General features: G+C 36.1%; 1 protein-coding gene across 10 annotated transcripts in view; it reads right to left on the minus strand.

Annotated features, from left to right (window-relative positions):
- The window catches only part of ZNF827 (zinc finger protein 827), a 139744-nt gene that overhangs the window by 96178 nt on the left and 24952 nt on the right, over positions 1-18614 (minus strand). For 7 of the 10 annotated variants that reach the window (XR_005556197.1, XM_039338989.1, XM_039338994.1 and 4 more), the window contains exons 1-2: positions 9888-11069; positions 7230-8246 (exon numbers count right to left, since the gene is read on the minus strand). Coding sequence is in view for 9 of the 10 variants with exons in the window: in XM_039338989.1 (XP_039194923.1) it covers positions 7230-8246; positions 9888-10059 (1189 nt within the window). In the remaining variant the exon portion in view is untranslated. Of the gene's footprint in view, positions 1-7229; positions 8247-9887; positions 11070-15298; positions 15620-18614 lie in introns of those variants that run through there. The other 3 variants (XM_039338993.1, XM_039338992.1, XM_039338991.1) reach the window with 2 other exon arrangements.

The following is an 18614-nucleotide window of genomic DNA, read 5'->3' on the forward strand; positions in this document are numbered from 1 at the left end:
ATAATAGGTTTATTTTGATGAAAATTATTATTTACTGGAATGGGAAAAATGGTGGTTTTTTAGATCTGGATTGTTTTAATAATCAATTGAGTGTTTTAAATTAGTGATGATGTTTTTGTATGATAATATAGATGTGGTAAGGCATGATAATCAATTGGATGAAATCTGAAATTTGCTTAACGAACTGAAATGATTTAAAGCTTAATATTATCTTGTCGCTTTAATTATATAATGGATTAAAGGTAATCTAGAAGATTAAGAATGTATTTTTTTAGAATGATAGCTTTATTTGTATGAAAATTATTATGTAATGGAATGAAGAAAATTGAAGAGATGTTTTAGATTTGGATTGAATTAATAATTAACTGAGTTAATTTAACAAGATGATGTGATTTTTGATGACATGGATGTTAGTAGTTATGATATTAACTGGATGTAATTTGAAGTCTGTCTAATGGATTGTAATGTTTTAAGGTCTGATATTATTCTGTCATCTTAAAGAGATTAATTAATTGATGGATTAGATATGTATAGGACAGATCAATATTTTATTTTAAATAGGGGATAATAGTGGAAGAAGAAATAAATAAGATGTATGTTAAAATTAAGGAACTAGAATATATTTGGAAGGGATTCCTGAATTGATAATGTTTTTATTTAAAGTTAATTTGATTACGGTATTTTAAATTCATAAAGCTTTAAAACAGGTTCAGGTTGAATAAATTTAAGCTAGAATTGGATTACTTTAAATATACTATGCTATTTGAGAGAAAAAGAGAGAGAATATTTGATGTATTGACTGTATTATGTATATATGTTTTGGTTTTGGATGTTTGACTACCCCATCACCACGGTGTGTCCTGAGTACTTTGTCTTAAGAATTAAAAAACCCAATAAAATGTGTTGTTGTTTTTTTTTTAAAAAAAGAAATGCTGCCAATGAGGGAATGACATATATCTTATTGGAAGCTGGACAGGACATATACTGTACCTATAAAGGCAAGAGACCCAAGAAATAACATCCAGAAACTTGTACAATAAAATATCTTATGTTCTGATTGTGAAAATAATAAATGGAATATGAATGAGTATTTTCATAGCGAATATACATTCATTTCTGTACTCAGTTCAGTTTCTAACAGTTTTTTCCAACAGATGCATAACAGTTTTCTCCAACAGATGCATTTCCTTCCAAGTCATACTTCTTTGCAACAGAGTTGAATGTTGCACAGTATCATGTATTTCAATATTAGCATCTAACCTCCAGAAACAATACTATCTCATCATCGTATTCATCTCATCATTATTCTAATATTTTCAAGATGAATTGGGAAATAAAGGTGACCAAAGAAGCTTCAATCCAAGGGATAATTTCAAAGGATAATTTCGAAAGATCAGCAAGCATATGCATTTCATATTAGACCTACTTTCATCCAGGGTATCATAAATGGCTTGTTAAGGACATGAAACATTGTAAACACACACACATAAACACAGAAGCATTTTCTTCAAGTTACTTTCAGCTGTCTCCACATACATGTGTATTCACTGTCCTTCCTATCATCCTGAAGTATCCACAAGAACCTAGAAAAAGACACAGCTGCCTTAACTATTCAAAAACAGTATTTCATATGTGCTCCCCTGCATTTCAAAGTAGTTCTTTTAAAGCGTTTATACAGCCCCTAGTCTGGGGTCTTTCAGATGAATTAGAAGTCAACTTTCAAAATCCTTAGATGTTCTAGACTTTAACATGTATGAATTTGCCAAATGTTGGCATTTTTGACCTCTGTTTCTCTGTTACGCTCAGGTGCAACATTCAAGAGTCTCACTTACTTTGTGTATAAAAGATGAAATAAGCATGACATTGTGAATAATAAGCCTCTTAAAACACTGCTAAAGCAAAGGGAAAAATATTTTTAAAGGAGCAACAAATGCTCTCTTCAGCTATGCTTGCGACATGACTTCCTGTTGACTTGAGTGCCACTGCTTATGCAAATGTGGAAATAATTGCAACAGGTGGACTAGTGCACAATTTGGAAGGGGCCAAGCACACAATCTTGTTCTCTCTGAAAGCTGTTTGAGTCTTTGTGCAAGTAGCATAATGTGGACAGTTTGCATCAAAAACAATGGTGTTTCTATGAAAGCTACCCCAATTCTTAATGTTTAGCTTATGGATCAAGAAATATTCCTTCTTGTACAAGTAAAACGTAATCTTCAGAAGTTCTTGAATTTCCATTAGCCCTTTTTAGAATGACAAATGCTAAGAGATTATGGGAATCTCACAGTATCTGGAATGCCATATGCTTTGCTTGACCTTCTTTTCTCACTGTTTGATTGCATATATCAGTGGTGGCGAACCTATGGCACGGGTGCCAGAGGTGGCACTCGGAGCCCTCTCTGTGGACATGTGTGCCGTCGCCCCAGTCCTCAGCCTTCAGCTGGGTTTTATAAAACCTTTTCGCTTTAGGCCTCCGCCATGTGCAAAAAAAAAAAAAAAAAAAGGTTCAACCAATCAGTCAATTTCAACTTCTCTTCTTGCAAAGTTGGAATTAATTGAACTTTTTAGTCCCACCCAGTCTGCCGTTACCAGCGCAGCCACGCTCACCCAATGGGCACGCCCACCCAATGGGCCACACCCACCCGGCACCCGATGATGCATAAGTGGGTTTTGGGTTGCAGTTTGGGCACTTGGTCTCTAAAAGATTCGCCATTACTGGCATATTATACATTATGGATGGTACTGTTTTATCTTGTCAATATGCATTATCAGATTTCACTGCAGGATGTCAGATTTTATTACTTTCATACATGTCTTTCCAAGATTTATGCAGGGTGTCCAGAAGTGGCAATCCATTTTGAGCAACATTTCATGCTAAACTTGGAAAAAAGCTTTGGTTACTAAAATGTTTGTATAGCAGACCAGACATCAACTGGCAATGCTCAAAATTCATTCTTTTTGCATAAACAGCATACTACTTTTAAAAAAATAAATTCTGGTGAAATTTCTTAAAGTTTTCCCTTTTCACAATAGCACTGAACAATATTTCTAAAATTGTGTGGGAACAATATTAAACAGTTAGATGTTAAACAATTTGAATCATAAGAAGGAGGAATAAATTCATACTTTATAGAAGACATTAGAATATGTTCAGCTTTTTCCATACATTTTGTCTCCTGGTTATCAATTTTATTCATTGCTTCCTAACAGTATTACCTTCTACTAAAAAAATGAGAGTATTATTCAGAGCAAAATGAGATAAATAGATTCTATGGAGCATACTCTACAAAATTCTGTTTTCCCCCTTCAGTATGATGATACCATAATTCATAATTGCTGTGAACATGATCTATATTTCTATTTGAGGCACTGGCCAGCATCTCATGTTTAAAGATATAGTGTCACCCACCTCACCTGTCTAAGGCCAATGTGATTGGCTTTCCCCAGACAATTGATGGACTCAGAAGAAGTTAAGGTATTTCCTGAAGATGTAAGATAATTCAGCCAACACTTAGCTGCTGCTTGGAATGGTTGGGTGGCTGTTGGTTTACTGAGGAGCTCCAGGAGATGAAGCACCCAAAGAAATGCTCAAGCATCCCTGGAGGAAGACTAGGAGCAAGTTTGATCAAACATCTGGGATTACCTCATAGCAATAAAAGCAGAAAAATATAAATATTTCTCTACCCTTAATGCATCTGGGGATAATTATACAGTGGCCCTATTTAGGTTACTCAGTCCCTGCTGGGAAAGACAGGTCAGAGAGTTATCTGTGGGGCTGCTTGAGATATATTCTGACTATCTGGCAAATAAAATTGCTTAGAACCACTCTTAGATTCCAGCTGGTCAGGGTCATCAAAATGCTAACAACTCCATCTCGTGAAGTGACCTGGGATGAGTTTGAGCTGGTAACTCTTGAAGAAGTTGACAAGAACCCTGGTGGCACAGAGGTTAGAATGCAGTATTGCAGGCTAACTCTGCCCAAAGTTTCGAGTTTGATCCTGAAGGGCTCAAGGTTGACTTAGCCTTCTATCCTTCTGAGGTCAGTAAAATGAGAATCCAGAGTGCCGGGGACAATATGTCAACACTGTAAACTGCTCAGAGAGTGCTATAAAACACTATGGAGCAATATATAAGTTTAGGTGCTATTGCTAAGATTCTCTGCACTTGGTCTGGCTTGGCTCCTGTCTATTTAATCCAGGTCCCTCCTGGGTTATTAAGGCAGCAAGGGAGGTGACCTGCAAGTTGAGTCCGTACTGCCTCTTTGAGAGAAGGAATGGAGCCCTCAAACTTTGAAGGAGTTCCCCTCCCAAAAAACTTCAATCGAACAACCTCATTCAACTTTCTCAAGGTTGTTGAGAAAAAGGTTGGAATTACAGTCATGTTGCAAGCAGGATTCAATAGGAATACAGATTCTGTTATCCTTCTCTTAGCAGTTTTCAGTACTATCACAGTGTCTTTCTGGACCAGCTACAGGGATTGGGAATTGAGGCTACTGTTTTATGGTGATTCTTCTCCTTCCTTCCAGTTACTATTGATGGAGGAGGAAAAGGGGGGGAAAGTCCTCAAGGGCCCTCCTTTGGAGAGTTTTACTGAGTTTGTCAGTCTCTTCACATTTAACATCTATGTGAAATTGCTGGATGAGAGAAACATATAAGCCAATGGCACTTTCATATGATTTAGTTTTAATTTTGGAAAACCAGTTAAGAGAAATAGAATATTATTGGAAAAACTAAAAGAATTTGATGCATTTGCTAGATTTAAAATAACCAACAACAAAGATATTAACAAAAAATATGAGATGGAAGATCAAACAGAAACAGCTTTAAGACTGAGGAAAAAAAATGAAAGATATAGATATTACTATGATAATCATGAACTATATATAATTTCAAAAATCATGTCATGAAGTAAAATTAAGAAAAATGTCAAGATGGGGAAAGTTACAATTATCATAGTTGAGAAGAGTTTCTATGGTAAAAATGAATATATTACCTAGAATGATGTTTGTTTGTTTTTTTCAAATAATACCTGTTTTGACTAATGATGCAGATTTTCAGCAGTGGCAAAAAAAACCCCAGTATATCTAGATTTGTATTCTGCCACCTGCTGCTTAGTTTGGATGAAAGAATGACTATTGTTGAGAAATAAGAGAATGTTGGAACTATAAGAGCATAACCTGAGATTTGAGTGGCATTTTTTAAAAACGGTATGATAAAGTCAAAGTTACCATTATTAGAAGCATGACATTAAGAATGTGGAATAAATAAAAGACCCAATCTTTGTCCAAAAATATTTCTATTGGCATCAGCACAAGTATTTTATTTTACAGAGACATCAGGCAAAGAAAAATAGATAATATATCAAGATTTGTTAGTACAGGAAAATGGAGGACTTAAGCGGAAATTCAGAGAATACTTGATTACAGAGGGATTTAATTGTCAATGCCCAGTATAGAATATCATAAAACAATTTGAAAATGAATTATGTACAAATGTTGAACACAAGATTGCTAAAAAGTAGAAACTTTTGTAGAGATTTGAAACAGAAAAAATATTGTGTTTCCCCCAAAATAAGACCCAACCAGAAAATAAGCCCTAGCATGATTTTTCAGGATGCTCATAATATAAGCCCTACCCCCAAAATAAGCCACAGTTAAGATCGTTAGCCAGATGGATGCATTTAGTACCATATTTCCCCCAAAATAAAACCTAAACGGAAAATAAGTCCCAATGCATCTTTTGGACCAAAAATTAATATAAGACCCGGTCTTATTTTGGGGGAAACACGGGTAAGTTAAAGTGTATATGACAAAATGGGGAAGAATTTTGGTTTTAATGGGAGAGAAAGTGGTTAAAAAGTTTAAAATTCATACTGTCCTACAATTAAAAGAGAATTTTTATAAAATGATGGACCAGAGATACAGATCACCAGAGAAATTGTCTCAGATGTATAAAGGGACTAATTACTTTGGAAATATGAAAAACATGAAGGAACATTTTATTATGCATGGTGGACATGTGAAAAAGTGAAAAGTACTGGAAACAAATGCATACAGTGATGCAATAAATTTATAAAAATTAATATTCATATGAAACCAGATTTTTTTTAATTAGGATTTATGGACAAACAAATAGAAAGAACTCATGGACAACTGATTTTACATATGGTAACTGCCACATGCTCCTATATGTACGAAGAAGGGACAATATAGAAGTATCCACAATGGAAGAAGTGGATTGTGAACATGCAGAACTTGTAGAAAGGTCTGTTGACCTGTTAGATTAGGAAAACAATAAATACTTTTATAAAAGACTAGAAATCTTTTCATGGACATTTTTGCTGAAAATGGAAAGAAAATGAAATGATGATTTCTGGACTTAAAATGAATTGTATAGGGGGGAAATGGAAATATTTAATGTAGTTCTAAAGGGGGGAAATGCTAGAACATTTATTTATAACTGCTGTTAAAGAAGATCAGAAGCTGCTTCTTTAACTTTTTTATCTCTCTTAGAATTTTTAACATTTTTTAGCATTTTTTTCTTTTATCTTTATCTGTTTTTAATTTTCTTTTATATACTTCTTCTTTCTTAACTTTTATTTATATAAAAACCTTTCAATAAAATTTATAAAAAGAAACCTTTGTGCAACATCCTTTTTTGTAGCAGTTATGGCATTTCTGTATTGAAAGGCTGCTTAGACAGCTATTACTCTAGTTACCTCATGGCAATATGCTCTACATACGAGTACTTGAAGACCACTTGGAAGATACAAATGGTCAAAAATGCAGTATGGCAGGCAGTGATGAGAATGGCTTAGTATGTTTTAAAAGCTTTGTGAATTACCAGCATGCTTTTGGGCACAATGCAAGAGGCATTGTAGAAAACCATGTAAACGTGAAGAAAGTAAAACAGAAATAATATGTTGTTAGGGCAAAACAATTTGATAAATTATCTCCTTGTGATGAAAATATTATTAAACATAATCTTATGTACTGTAAAACATAAACAATTATTTGATTTCCCCTATTAAATTCCATGCAGGTATTTCCAGATATGTTGTTTTTTTTTTTGTCCGTAACAGAAAAAATATTTGCAACAATAATTCCTTTTCAGGCATCAAGATGGCGGACCGCTGTGAATACAATTATTTTTGCTGTCTTCTATTTAGCTATAATGCAAATGATACAGAGATAAAACAGTATAAAGAATCTAGAGCAAAATGAGAACTCCTACCTGAATTTGTGGTTTTAGAAGCTCTTCCTTTAGGGGCTGGGAGTAACAATAGTTCCAAAGACTGTGGTGGAGTCACTTTCTCTTGCTTCATGTCTGAAAGCTGCAGGGGGGTTTCTACAATCAGTGACTTTTTCTTTTCAGCCAAAAGGCTGCCTGCAGCTCTTGCAGCCACCTCCTTGAGTAGGGCTGCTGAAGAAGTCATTGAGGTGAGAGAAAGGAAAGAATTTGCTGGTGGTGAGTGGTCCTGACCAGGAGTCATGCTTCTTTCACTGACCTTCTTTGATAATGCAGCCAAGGTGGAGCTTGCTGATTGAGAACTAAATGGTGAAGGGAAGGTTTCAAACCTTACTGTTGGATCTTCAGTTCGAGAAAGAGACTTGTCCTGAAGGACTGCATTGGCAGCGGCTTTCAATTTTAGAATTGCTGAATCTGGAGACAAGCTGCAAGAGGGCATTGAGTTAGGCAACCATTTGCCTTGATTCCATATGAAACCTGTGTTTGGGCCATACTGATCGTTTTGTTCCTGTTTTTCAGCTAGCTTTCTTGCAAGGACACTTAGCTGCTGGGCATGATGTGTAGCTGGAGAAAAAGAGATATTTGAGCCAAGATTTACTGGGGACTCAACCCGGCCATTAACTGTGATAGTAGTGTCTAGCTTGAGAGAGCCAGCCTCCAACAGACGTCTCAAGTTACTACTCAACGGCTTGTTTGGGCCAGGATTATTATCATCATCACAGATAGAAGATACGCTAGAAGAGAGATGTTCCTTGTTCTGTAATACATCTCTCATGCCCTCATTCTCAACAACCACCAATTCCAATGTGTTGCTGCTAGGAGTCCCACTACCCAAAGAAGTATCTGGAGATGTGGATTGTTCTTGGATCCTATCCTCAAAGGATAATTTGAAGTTCTCCTGGATTTCTCCATAAGATGCTTCTGATGGGGTTTCTGAAGAGTTCCCAAACCAAGGCTCTTCCTCACTAAGCTCCTCTTCGGCTTCTTCCTGTCTAGTACCATCTGTGAAAAACCAAGGTGGATATACTTCATTTTAAATTCTATCCATGTTATTCACATAGTAAGGCTCATGGACTCAAATATACTTAATTACAAAGTAACTAAGTACAGTAAATATTAAATGTATCAATAAATGTTAGTTTATATAGTTATATATTGTGTTATAGTTTAACACAATATAACATGGTAATTCTACGGTAATAAAATGTGTATTAATTTACATATAATTTACATGCTACAGAAAACAAAATTATGTCATAGATCATGCACACGAACAGCCCCCCCCCACGCACATTGCTCCTGGTTTAAATTCTAGTTTTTTTCCTCCCTTTTATTCTAATCAATGAACCTTTTGATGACTTCTTGATCTTGACAGCCAAGAGACATTTTCTTTCAAAGTATAATGAGCTCTACTTTAGCCAGGTCCATCTGGATTTGTTCGGAGGAACTATAGTTGCCCAAACAATCCAGCACAGGCAGGTCAAAGCCTTTAATTTATACTAGAGACTATAATCACAAAGCCACTGAAAAATTACCTGAATGTTCCAGTATTGACAACAAAATTCTCAGAATCAATGAGCAAATTGTCCAACTACACAATTCAAAGCCACCCAAAATTTATGAAAATTGGTCATAAATTACATGAAGAACGAAGGTACATTTAACAAATCCATACAACATTGCTGTGTATTTATTTTTTGTTCAATTTATGTAGCCAACCACTTCATATACAGAATTCTGTCTGGCTGTTCAGATAATAAGAATAAAAATCTGTTAAATTTTATCTCGAGTTAAAATGTTAACTTTCTTCAAAGAACAAGGTAAAGACAATAATTATCCTTAATTTTTATGGACTTCAAGGCCAATAATCAAAGACAAATATATGGGGAGCTATCCTTCTTATTAATAAAAATGATAGGGGAAGAAAGGAGGAAGATAGGCAAATTTCTGTAAATTCTCATCAATAAATACTTTTACGCAAGCTATCTTTATATTTGATATCAAATTGTGGCATTTCATGGGACTCTTGATTTTCAAGAATGAGAACAAATGAGGTGGTGTTGCACTTTTCTCTTTCCTTTTCTTGCTAAGCGAGACTATTGTGGATTGCATAGGTATTTCAGAACTCGCAGGCTGTAAACTTTGTGTGATAAAGAAGCAAGGGTTCTATTATCCTAATGAATATGTGGATTATTCATTTGAACCCAATACATTCTTCTATTGATGCTCTGGAAGGAAGGGGGCTTTAGGACAGCATTATATGGTGAGATTCTTTATAATAAAAATGTAAGCCTTTTGTGGGTCAATGTCAGTTTTCTCAGACAGATACTGAAACTCAGTTCTCAGCTACTTGGGTTCAACTTCCCAAATCTCTGGTGTACATATATGTGAGTCGGGGTGATGGAGGAAACACAGTAAGAGGAACGACATCTTCCCTTGCCCTCTTGTATTTTTATCACAACTTCCTAAGCCTCCCATCAATAGCCAAGCAGATCTAGAAATCTTCAAATGCCCTGATGAATAAGTTAATTTTATATTTCATCTGATAATTCCTCTTTTAAATGGTCTGTTAAGGTTCTTTCATTATAGTTAATCCTGAGTTAACAGCAGAAATTCAATGGTATTCTCTCACCTGGCACTTACCCTGTTGGAGATTATAGTTTCCACAACTAGGGGTCACTTGTGTAATTGAATCATTGAAGTTAGACTTTATCAGTGTCATAACATTGATGCAGTTGTCCAAGCCTGTGCTGTTCTGTACCAGAAAGGAAGTTGCCAATTTTTCAACTATGGCTATTTTGCAGTTCTGTTTCATTATTAGACTAATTACCTATGATATGTGAGACTGATCCATGGAAAAAGCTTTAAGTTTATAGAGATTTATAATTCAGGAAGGTAGCAAATTTGCCAGGATTCCCATCATATTTGCCAGGTAGGTGAAGATGAGCACACAGCATCAGAAAGTTGCTGTTCCAACAGCTGACGAATCTTGGGCCAGAACTGGTAAAGGGACTGCTGGTTGTGCTAGATTCTGCCCCACTTGCTGAACTACCTGGTCCATCTGGGTGGTAACCTGGTCCTGAGAAGGCACAGGTGATATAATGTATACTTAATGGGATCTGTAATCATTATGAAAGCTGTTGAAGTGTAGCATTTCTTCCCTTAGTATTATGAATAGAAACAGGCAAATCTTGCTATCTGACTTCACATCAGACATACAAATAAATCTCAATAATGAAAACAATCAACCCTGTACAGTATTTAGGAATTTGCTTACAGCAGAAGCTTCCAAATATGACATAGCAGACAAAAAAATACATGTAGAGATATGCCTATCATAGAACACACAAATCAGTCTGCTTCTCTCACCATCCTACACATCCACCCATCCTTTGATCCATGCATCCATCATTTATTCATCTATCATCCATCCATCCATCTCTCCCTCCCTCCCAGGATTTAAATTTTAGATCTTTTCTTTCCATCTTTTTTTTATCAATGGACCTTGGTGTTGTTTTCCCTATCGTTGAATCTACTCAGTGTTTATATACAAGATGTTCTAATGTTCACATATATGTTATGAGTACAAATCAAAGAATAACCTAGTCCTAGCCAGAATGAACAACAGGCATAAGAATTCTGGAAGCTGTAATTCCAACATATTTGAAAAACATGAGCCTAGGAAAAGCTGCTTTAGAGCTTTGTCATAATAATTTATACCAGTGGTGGTGAACCTATGGCACTCAGAGCCCTCTCTGTGGGCACACGCGCCGTCGCCCCAGTCCTAGGCCTTCAGCTGGGTTTTATACAACCTTTTCGCTTTAGGCCTCCGCCACCGTGTGCAAAAAAAAAAAAAAAGTTCAATCAGTCAATTTCAACTTCTCACGGGAAAAAAAAAGATCTTCAAAGTTGGAATTGATTGATTGAACTTTTTGGTCTCACTCAGTCTGCCGTTACCACTGTGGCCATGCCACCCAATGAGCCATGCCCACCCAATGGGCCACTCCCACCCGGCACTTGACGATGCATACGTGGGTTTTGGGTTGCAGTTTGGGAACTCAGTCTCTAAAAGGTTTGCCATCACTGATTTATACACTAGGAACAGTAATTTTATTTTCAACATATATTGTTAATACTTGTTCTGTATGTATCTATATGAAATATTACATCTCTTTTTTCAAACTATTCATGTCCTTCAGAATATTATTTTTATAATATTCGCACAATCTCATAACACTTGCTTCTCTGATTACTTACAATGCTTAATGTCTCAGAACTTTGGGGACTTTTGAGTATATTTCCCTCTTGCTTTTATAACCATATAACAGGTTGGTTTTTTTTTACTCAATTTACCTTTTTATTCTTTGTTCATACAGTCAATGTTTCTTTAATGTATAGTTGCCTAATTTAAACTCTTTTTTCAATCTCATTAATGTTACGTATGCAGCTTTTCAGGCACAATTTGTGTGTGGATTTTTGGATAGGAAAATATAGGTGGTATTCACATTGAAAAAAACTCTCACACTTCTAAGAAGTCCAATTTCACAGAATAACTAAATCTGCAGCTAATTGAACCCATGGCAATATTCTTTTTTATACTTAGAAAAAAAAGAATCTCACATTTCAAACTGAAGAGTATCTTTTCAGAGATTTATTTTTTGAAGTATTGAAAAATCCATGAATGCAATATAGAGGCTCTAGATTCTAGAACAACTTGCTGTGGCCAACTTATCATGGGACAACTCACTGCAGCCAACTCTCCACTGAACAATTTGCTGCAGGACAATTCAGTGCTGTATTAATCATTTCATTCAATTACTTTTACTATTGTTGATCACATTCTCATAGAATGCTAATTTTTTAACTGAAAACCTGCTTCTATAACTACGTTTTCATACTATTAGCAATTCTAACGTATCTTCTGAGATGTTTCTGGCAGTGTTTAAAAGAAGTGACTCTAGGTTGCTCCTCCTCACCATAGTCATTCAAAGATATGATCAAAGATTTTTTGTGCATCTTTGGTTGGCCAACCCTGAAGTAATCTAGAACAGTAGCAATATCAGTATAAAATGGAATCTATCCTTCTTGCCAGATACTTTTCATTAGCATGACTGCTTTGAAAAATGAATGTTCCAAAGCACAGTAAGAGTCACAGAAAGATGATTACAATCAATACCAAAAACAGTAAGGAAAAATAAACCAATTACATGGACATTCAGATGGAACTGTAAACCAAAATTGAATGGATTGGTTGAACTTCCAATTATCTGGTGAAACAAACATATGAACAGAATTATTATTTGAGCTTGTATATGTTACAATATACAAAGCATCAATCAATTACTGGCTTAATGATTAATAGTGGAACACTGCATCTATGTGTTACTGAGTGAAAATGAAAAACTGTTACAGGCATGGCCATTTGACACCTGCCTAATTATAATTTAGATACAGTTCCTGCTTTCCAGATATGCTGAGATGACTGATAGTAATAATTGTTTTAGTCTAATACAATTCGATGATTAAAACTTTAAGAAGATAAAATTCCAGTGAAAATGTCTAGATAGAAAAACAGTTTTTCTTTTGGATGTATGATCTTGTTAGCAATTTTGTCATATATATATATATATATATATATATATATATATATATGAAAAAGAAAAAGAAAAAGAAAGAAGATTTCTTTCTCCCATATTTGGGCTGACAGGGTGTACATTCAAGGTAAATATATATATATATATATATATATATATATAACAGTTTTTCTTTTGGATGTATGATCTTGTTAGCAATTTTGTCTTATACATATATATATATATATATGGAAACATTTTATCACCTATCCATAGGTATGGAGTAAATGACATGTATTACAAAAATGATGCTTTGATATGGTAATGTCAGATGTTGGGGTGCAATGGGATGCAATGTTATTAGTGTGAATGCAGCTGCATGTGTGACATCGCTACTATTGTGGAGACTACTGGAAATGTTCTTTTATGAAAAAATAATAAATAGGCTGATCCCATAAACCAGTGTAAATCAAATGAGCTTACATTGTTTGTGGGAAATGATTAGGAAGGAAGTTTAAAAGGTGAAAATAGGTAGCTTGCTTAATAAAGGTTTAATGTCTGTTTCTATCTTTACTTTTATAGCTAACAATCATATTCTCCAAAATCAGCCATTTTGCCAATGTTGACAGTATTCCAGGGGGATGCAAAATGAGAAGAGGAGCCATACAACCTCTTCTAATCTAGATTCTACCTTTGGGTAGAACAACTTCATGATTGTTAATCAGACATAATCAGTCATAATCAACTGAGATTCTTCTAACTCTATGTAGAACTACAATCATTATTTTAAAAGACTGTTTTGAAAAACATGGAATTGAAAAACAACAGTATAATATCAGTGAGATACTTCTGAATAAATTTGTGTAAGAGTGAGGTCTACAAAGATTCTTCAGTTGTAAAGAGCTGTGTGTGTCTGTGTATGTGTGTGTGTGTGTTATGGAAATATTTTTACCTATGCCAAACAGATTTGTAAACAGATTCTTAAACTTTGGCACTTTCTAGCCGTTTCTGATTTTGTTCCCTGCTAAAAGTTCTAGATTTGCTTACATCTACCGTGTTTTCCCAAAAGTAAGGCCTACATCAACAATAAGCCCTAGCTTGATTTTGGGGAGTGGGCCTAATATAAACCCTATCCCAAAAATAAGCCCTAGTTTTGGGGTGAGGCACACACCTAAAAATCAAGCTAAGGTGGGGGTGGGGGTGGAGCTGCCCCACCCGCCCTGCACCCACTTACCTTGCAGCCAGGCCTCTCCTTGCCAGCTCACTTCTTCTTCTGAGGCCTCTTCTGCAGCCAGGTCTGCATTTCTCAGTCATAGGGCTTTCCAGAAGGCCTGTGCAGCCAAGAACTGAGCTATGGATTGAATCCATAGCTGGGTTCTGCAAGACCTCAGCAGCTGAGCACCAAGCTATTGAATCCATAGCTCAGTACTCAGCTGCTTAAGCCTTCTGGAAAGACCTGACTGCAAAATGCAGGCCCGAATGCAGCTGCAGAACTTCTGCCCCAGAAGTGGACCAGCTGGGTGGGGCTGTCGTTGCCGGAGGTGAGGTAAGACCTACCCCCAAAATAAGACCGGGTGCCTCTTTTGGAGACAAAATAAATAAATAAAACCCGATCTTATTTTCAGGGAAATACGGTAAGATTTTCCTACTGGATTAGAATTACCACATTGCCTAATTACATGATGATGCAATGCAGTATGTTTCCTAATTAGCCAGTGTCACTGAAGTCACTGAATGTTTTCATACAATAACTTGCAACTCCAGAAAATATTTATGCTCGCAAATCATAGGATACCTAATTTCAATCAGTCGTTCCCCATTATGTAGTCAACAAAAATCGGATTTCCTGAAATTGTATTTTTCTGACAACAAATACTATCAACGGTCATCAATTGAAAATACTGAGATAACAACAGAAATAATAACATTAAAATACAGGATTGTCATCTCCTGCTTTTTGATATTTCTCTATTTTGGAAGCATCCTCTGAAGAATAATTTAGTTTAAGACCAGATTGTAGGTAAACAAAGGAAAATTGGAACTTTGAAACTGTCCAACCACCATTTGGACAGCAGAATAAGCAAGTCACACAACTCATAATTTTCTACATAAAAAGCATAATTCTTATGCTTTTAATAACATTTATTTTTTATCAAAAGCAGTGTAATGTTATTAAAAGCATACGAATTAATTTTTATACATTACATTGTAAAAAATGTGAACATGCATACATTGAAAATGCCTGTTTGCTTATAGATAATACAATAGTAGGTAGATTTTCTCCATGACGATCAGTCCCAAACTTAGACTTTCAGATCTTCCAACTTGGCAGTCATTGCCACTATAACTGAGCCTATCCACCTTGCTGCTGATCTTTCTTCTCTTTCTGTCAATCATTCCCAAAATGAAGGCCTTCTCCAAAGAACCAGGTCTTTGCATAATGTGTCCAAAATGCATTTAAAGTACTTTAACCTTACTTACTTGCAACTGTTTTTCAAAGTAGTTCACATCAATGCCATTCAGTTTACAAGACACATTAGGAAAATGTAATGAAGAGAACTGGAAAAGTGGAAGAGTTGTACTTCAGGATTAGTACAAAGTGATGAACTATTAGCAGATATTTAAACAGACTTCTAACTCATTCTAGCAAAATGGAAGTATTCTTTTTTACATCAAAGGATGAAATTAGATTAGTTTATTGCTTAGGTTGATGTAGCCTTCCTATGGCCAAAGTCCCCAATGGATCATTTACCTTGAAAACTTCCACAAAAGCTAATGAAATGAGTGAAATTTTTTTAAAGAAATAAACAAGTCTTCCTCAAAGTTCCAGGAAGAAAAAGAACCCCAACAAAATAGACTGCTAAACTTTCAGCTGAAAGTTTTATATATAACTTACTGGACTTGCAGCACAACATTTCAAGAGCCTCTAGTACAGCAGTTCTCAACCTGTGGGTCGGGACCCCATTTGGGGTCGAACGACCATTTCACGGGGGTCGCCAAACAATGCAGTCCGCCATTTTTTCCCCTTTTCCTTAGCTGTGCTACTCCCTTTTATTCTATTGGCTTTTGAAAGCCAATAGAATAGACTCTCTTCAATAGAGTCTAATTCTATTGGCTTTCAAAAGCCAATAGGAATTGTCCAGGCTGTCTCTGCCCTGCTGAGCCCGCCAAAAGCCCCAGTCTGCAAACGGTGCTGCAAGTTGTCTGCAGCAAAGTCTGCAGTTGTCTGGAAGTTTACACCCCTCCCTGCTGAGCAACTACTAAAAATGTAAGTAAAAGAGGGCCAGGGGTGGGAGGTGGGAGGCCGGCAGGCGCAGGGAGGGTTGCTGCCGTGCGTGGGGCCCGGCGGGTGCTTTACCTCTCTTGGGCTGGGCCAGCTGGTGGCCCAGCCGGTGGTCGGCCTGCGCCGTCTCTGCTACTTGCCAGCTACGCCTCGGCTGGCGCAGGGGGCGGCACCACGCATGCGCAGCGCTCCCGGGTAGGGAAAGTCCTCGACTTACGACTGGTTGGGTAGTCCTCGACTTACGACTGGTTGGGGGTCGCGGCATTAAAAAGGTTGAGAACCACTGCTCTAGTAATACCTACCCATTCTTAATCCTTCAAGTGACCTAGAACCTACTCATCTTCAGGCATATACTGGAAAATTTGCTTGTGCCTACTATGAGTGGGTGCAAAAGTCTTAATTTTCCTAAGAATTTATAAGCCCTTACAATGCCCTTGCTAATTTTTTAAGACCACTTCGATTAAAACATCAGTGCACTTTGATGCAAGCAACGTTTTTTTAGTACTGCAACTTATTTCAACCTGTGAAGGTCACCAAGGCAACCAGCTTTCAGATTGTTCCAGGAGGCAAAAAAGATACAGAGAACATTTTGAAAAAAGTATACTTAAGGAAATTTGATCATAAAAGTGAAAGTTTCAGTATAGCTGAAGACTTCTTTTGCTATAATTATCGAACACAAACCCACACCTGGTTTTTTTTTAAATAATAAAACACATCATAGGTTGTCAATGCATGTAGGAAAAAAAATATCCAAGTGCCAATCAGCTTGTTAACTTGAGTGGATGAATAGATTATTCCAACAGAATGGAGGACATAGTAATTGATGCTATATAAGTGACAGTTTCCTACCATCATCTGACCCAAAGAATCTGGCCCTCCTAGTGTTGAATTTCTGCCATCAGTCCTAGCCAATTATGAGAATGATGACAATTTTACTCCAAACACTGAAAGCCTCATTGCTCACTCCTGTAATCGCTCTCAATAGGCTCAGAAGTCTATTTCAGAATTTTAACTAGAAATGTAATACATTTAATAAACCTGAGACATTGCTTGCAATGAGGTCTCCTCAAAGTCAGTCTGTGGGAAACTGGTAAGTGGGAAGCTCTTTTTTGTGACAAGAGAATCAATTTTTTGCCCATAATGTAAGCAAGATAATTTCAGAAGTGTTGTATTTAAATAGCACAAATGAAGAATTTGATCCTTCCTTCCTTCCTTCCTTCCTTCCTTCCTTCCTTCCTTCCTTATTCCCTTAAGCAATATACCATTTTTTTCTTAGCAGGTATAGATCTATCATAAAGAGGAGTAGCAGCCCTAGGAAGCATAATTTGCCAAACATGGAAACATAATAAATTGCTAGTAAATTCACCATAATAGAAATAAAGAACAATTGGAAGACAATGGGAAAAGGATATTTCTAAATTTATATGGCAAGAGGAAAAATGAGAATTAGATACAAATTACTGCAAGATACCAAAGAAAGGATAGGTTTCAGTTTACCAGATTTGATATTGAAATTGGTCAGTGCTGAATACTAGGAACATGTTATGCTTTGCCTAAAGTCCTACATTAGTTGCCAATAGCTGCAATTCAAATTCTGAAAATAATTTTTAATATACAACATGGCTTGGTACGCAGTCACCTTCAAGATCAGCTTGGAAATCTTATTGGGGGTAACCCCATTGTTGTACCTACCCCTATCCCAACTCCATCCCTGAACCCCAATACCTATATTGACCCTATCCTTTCCCTACCCTTATAAAATTTAATACAATATTGTTTTAAAAAAAGATCAGCTTCTCTAACCAGAATCTACTCACCAATTCTTTTGTCACAAGAAAAATGGTTACTATTCTCTATTTTCATGAAATCAAAGGTTGTGAGACCAGACCACAATGCTGATTTGTGATAGATATGGTCCTATGAAATGGCTGCCCTTTAAAAGCTGGATTTATCTGTGACTGCCAAAAGCTGCTAATGACAGAGCACTTTTGGATATTATTTGGTGATTAATAAATTCATGCCTTCTGGGTTTATTTTATTATGGTGACTTTGTCATTTCTTTTCCTTCTCTTTCTTCTTCATCTTCTTTCTATTTTACTTTAAAGTTAAAGTATTGTTAGATTTGCTATGGAAGTTTTAATTGTCCCATGGACAATTTTAAGTTTAGTATGTATTGTTATTCTTTTCATTAACTACTGGGAGTCCTCTGTAGAGTTGGCTGGATATAAATTCAACAAATAAACACAATAAAGTATCTTGTCTCACAAGGCAGCATCTGCATGACTTTATTTGAGGTCAGAACTTAAGAATAGTTAGGTCTGGCTATTAATTGAATGGGAGACCTCCAGAACCTACCGAATTGTAGGCTACACTAACTATTCCAGAAGACAAAGAGAGACTATTTTTGTTCTGTTGCCAAAAACTTTAAGGGAGCTATCTGTGAGGTTCCCAGGTAATCAAGATCCACTCCAAGGAGACTTGACTCCATGTGTATCTTTGAACAGGAAAATAGGA

This window comes from Crotalus tigris, unplaced genomic scaffold (assembly GCF_016545835.1).
Source record: "Crotalus tigris isolate CLP2741 ecotype Arizona unplaced genomic scaffold, ASM1654583v1 scf7180000017725.2566008, whole genome shotgun sequence".
NCBI classification, from domain to species: domain Eukaryota; kingdom Metazoa; phylum Chordata; class Lepidosauria; order Squamata; family Viperidae; genus Crotalus; species Crotalus tigris.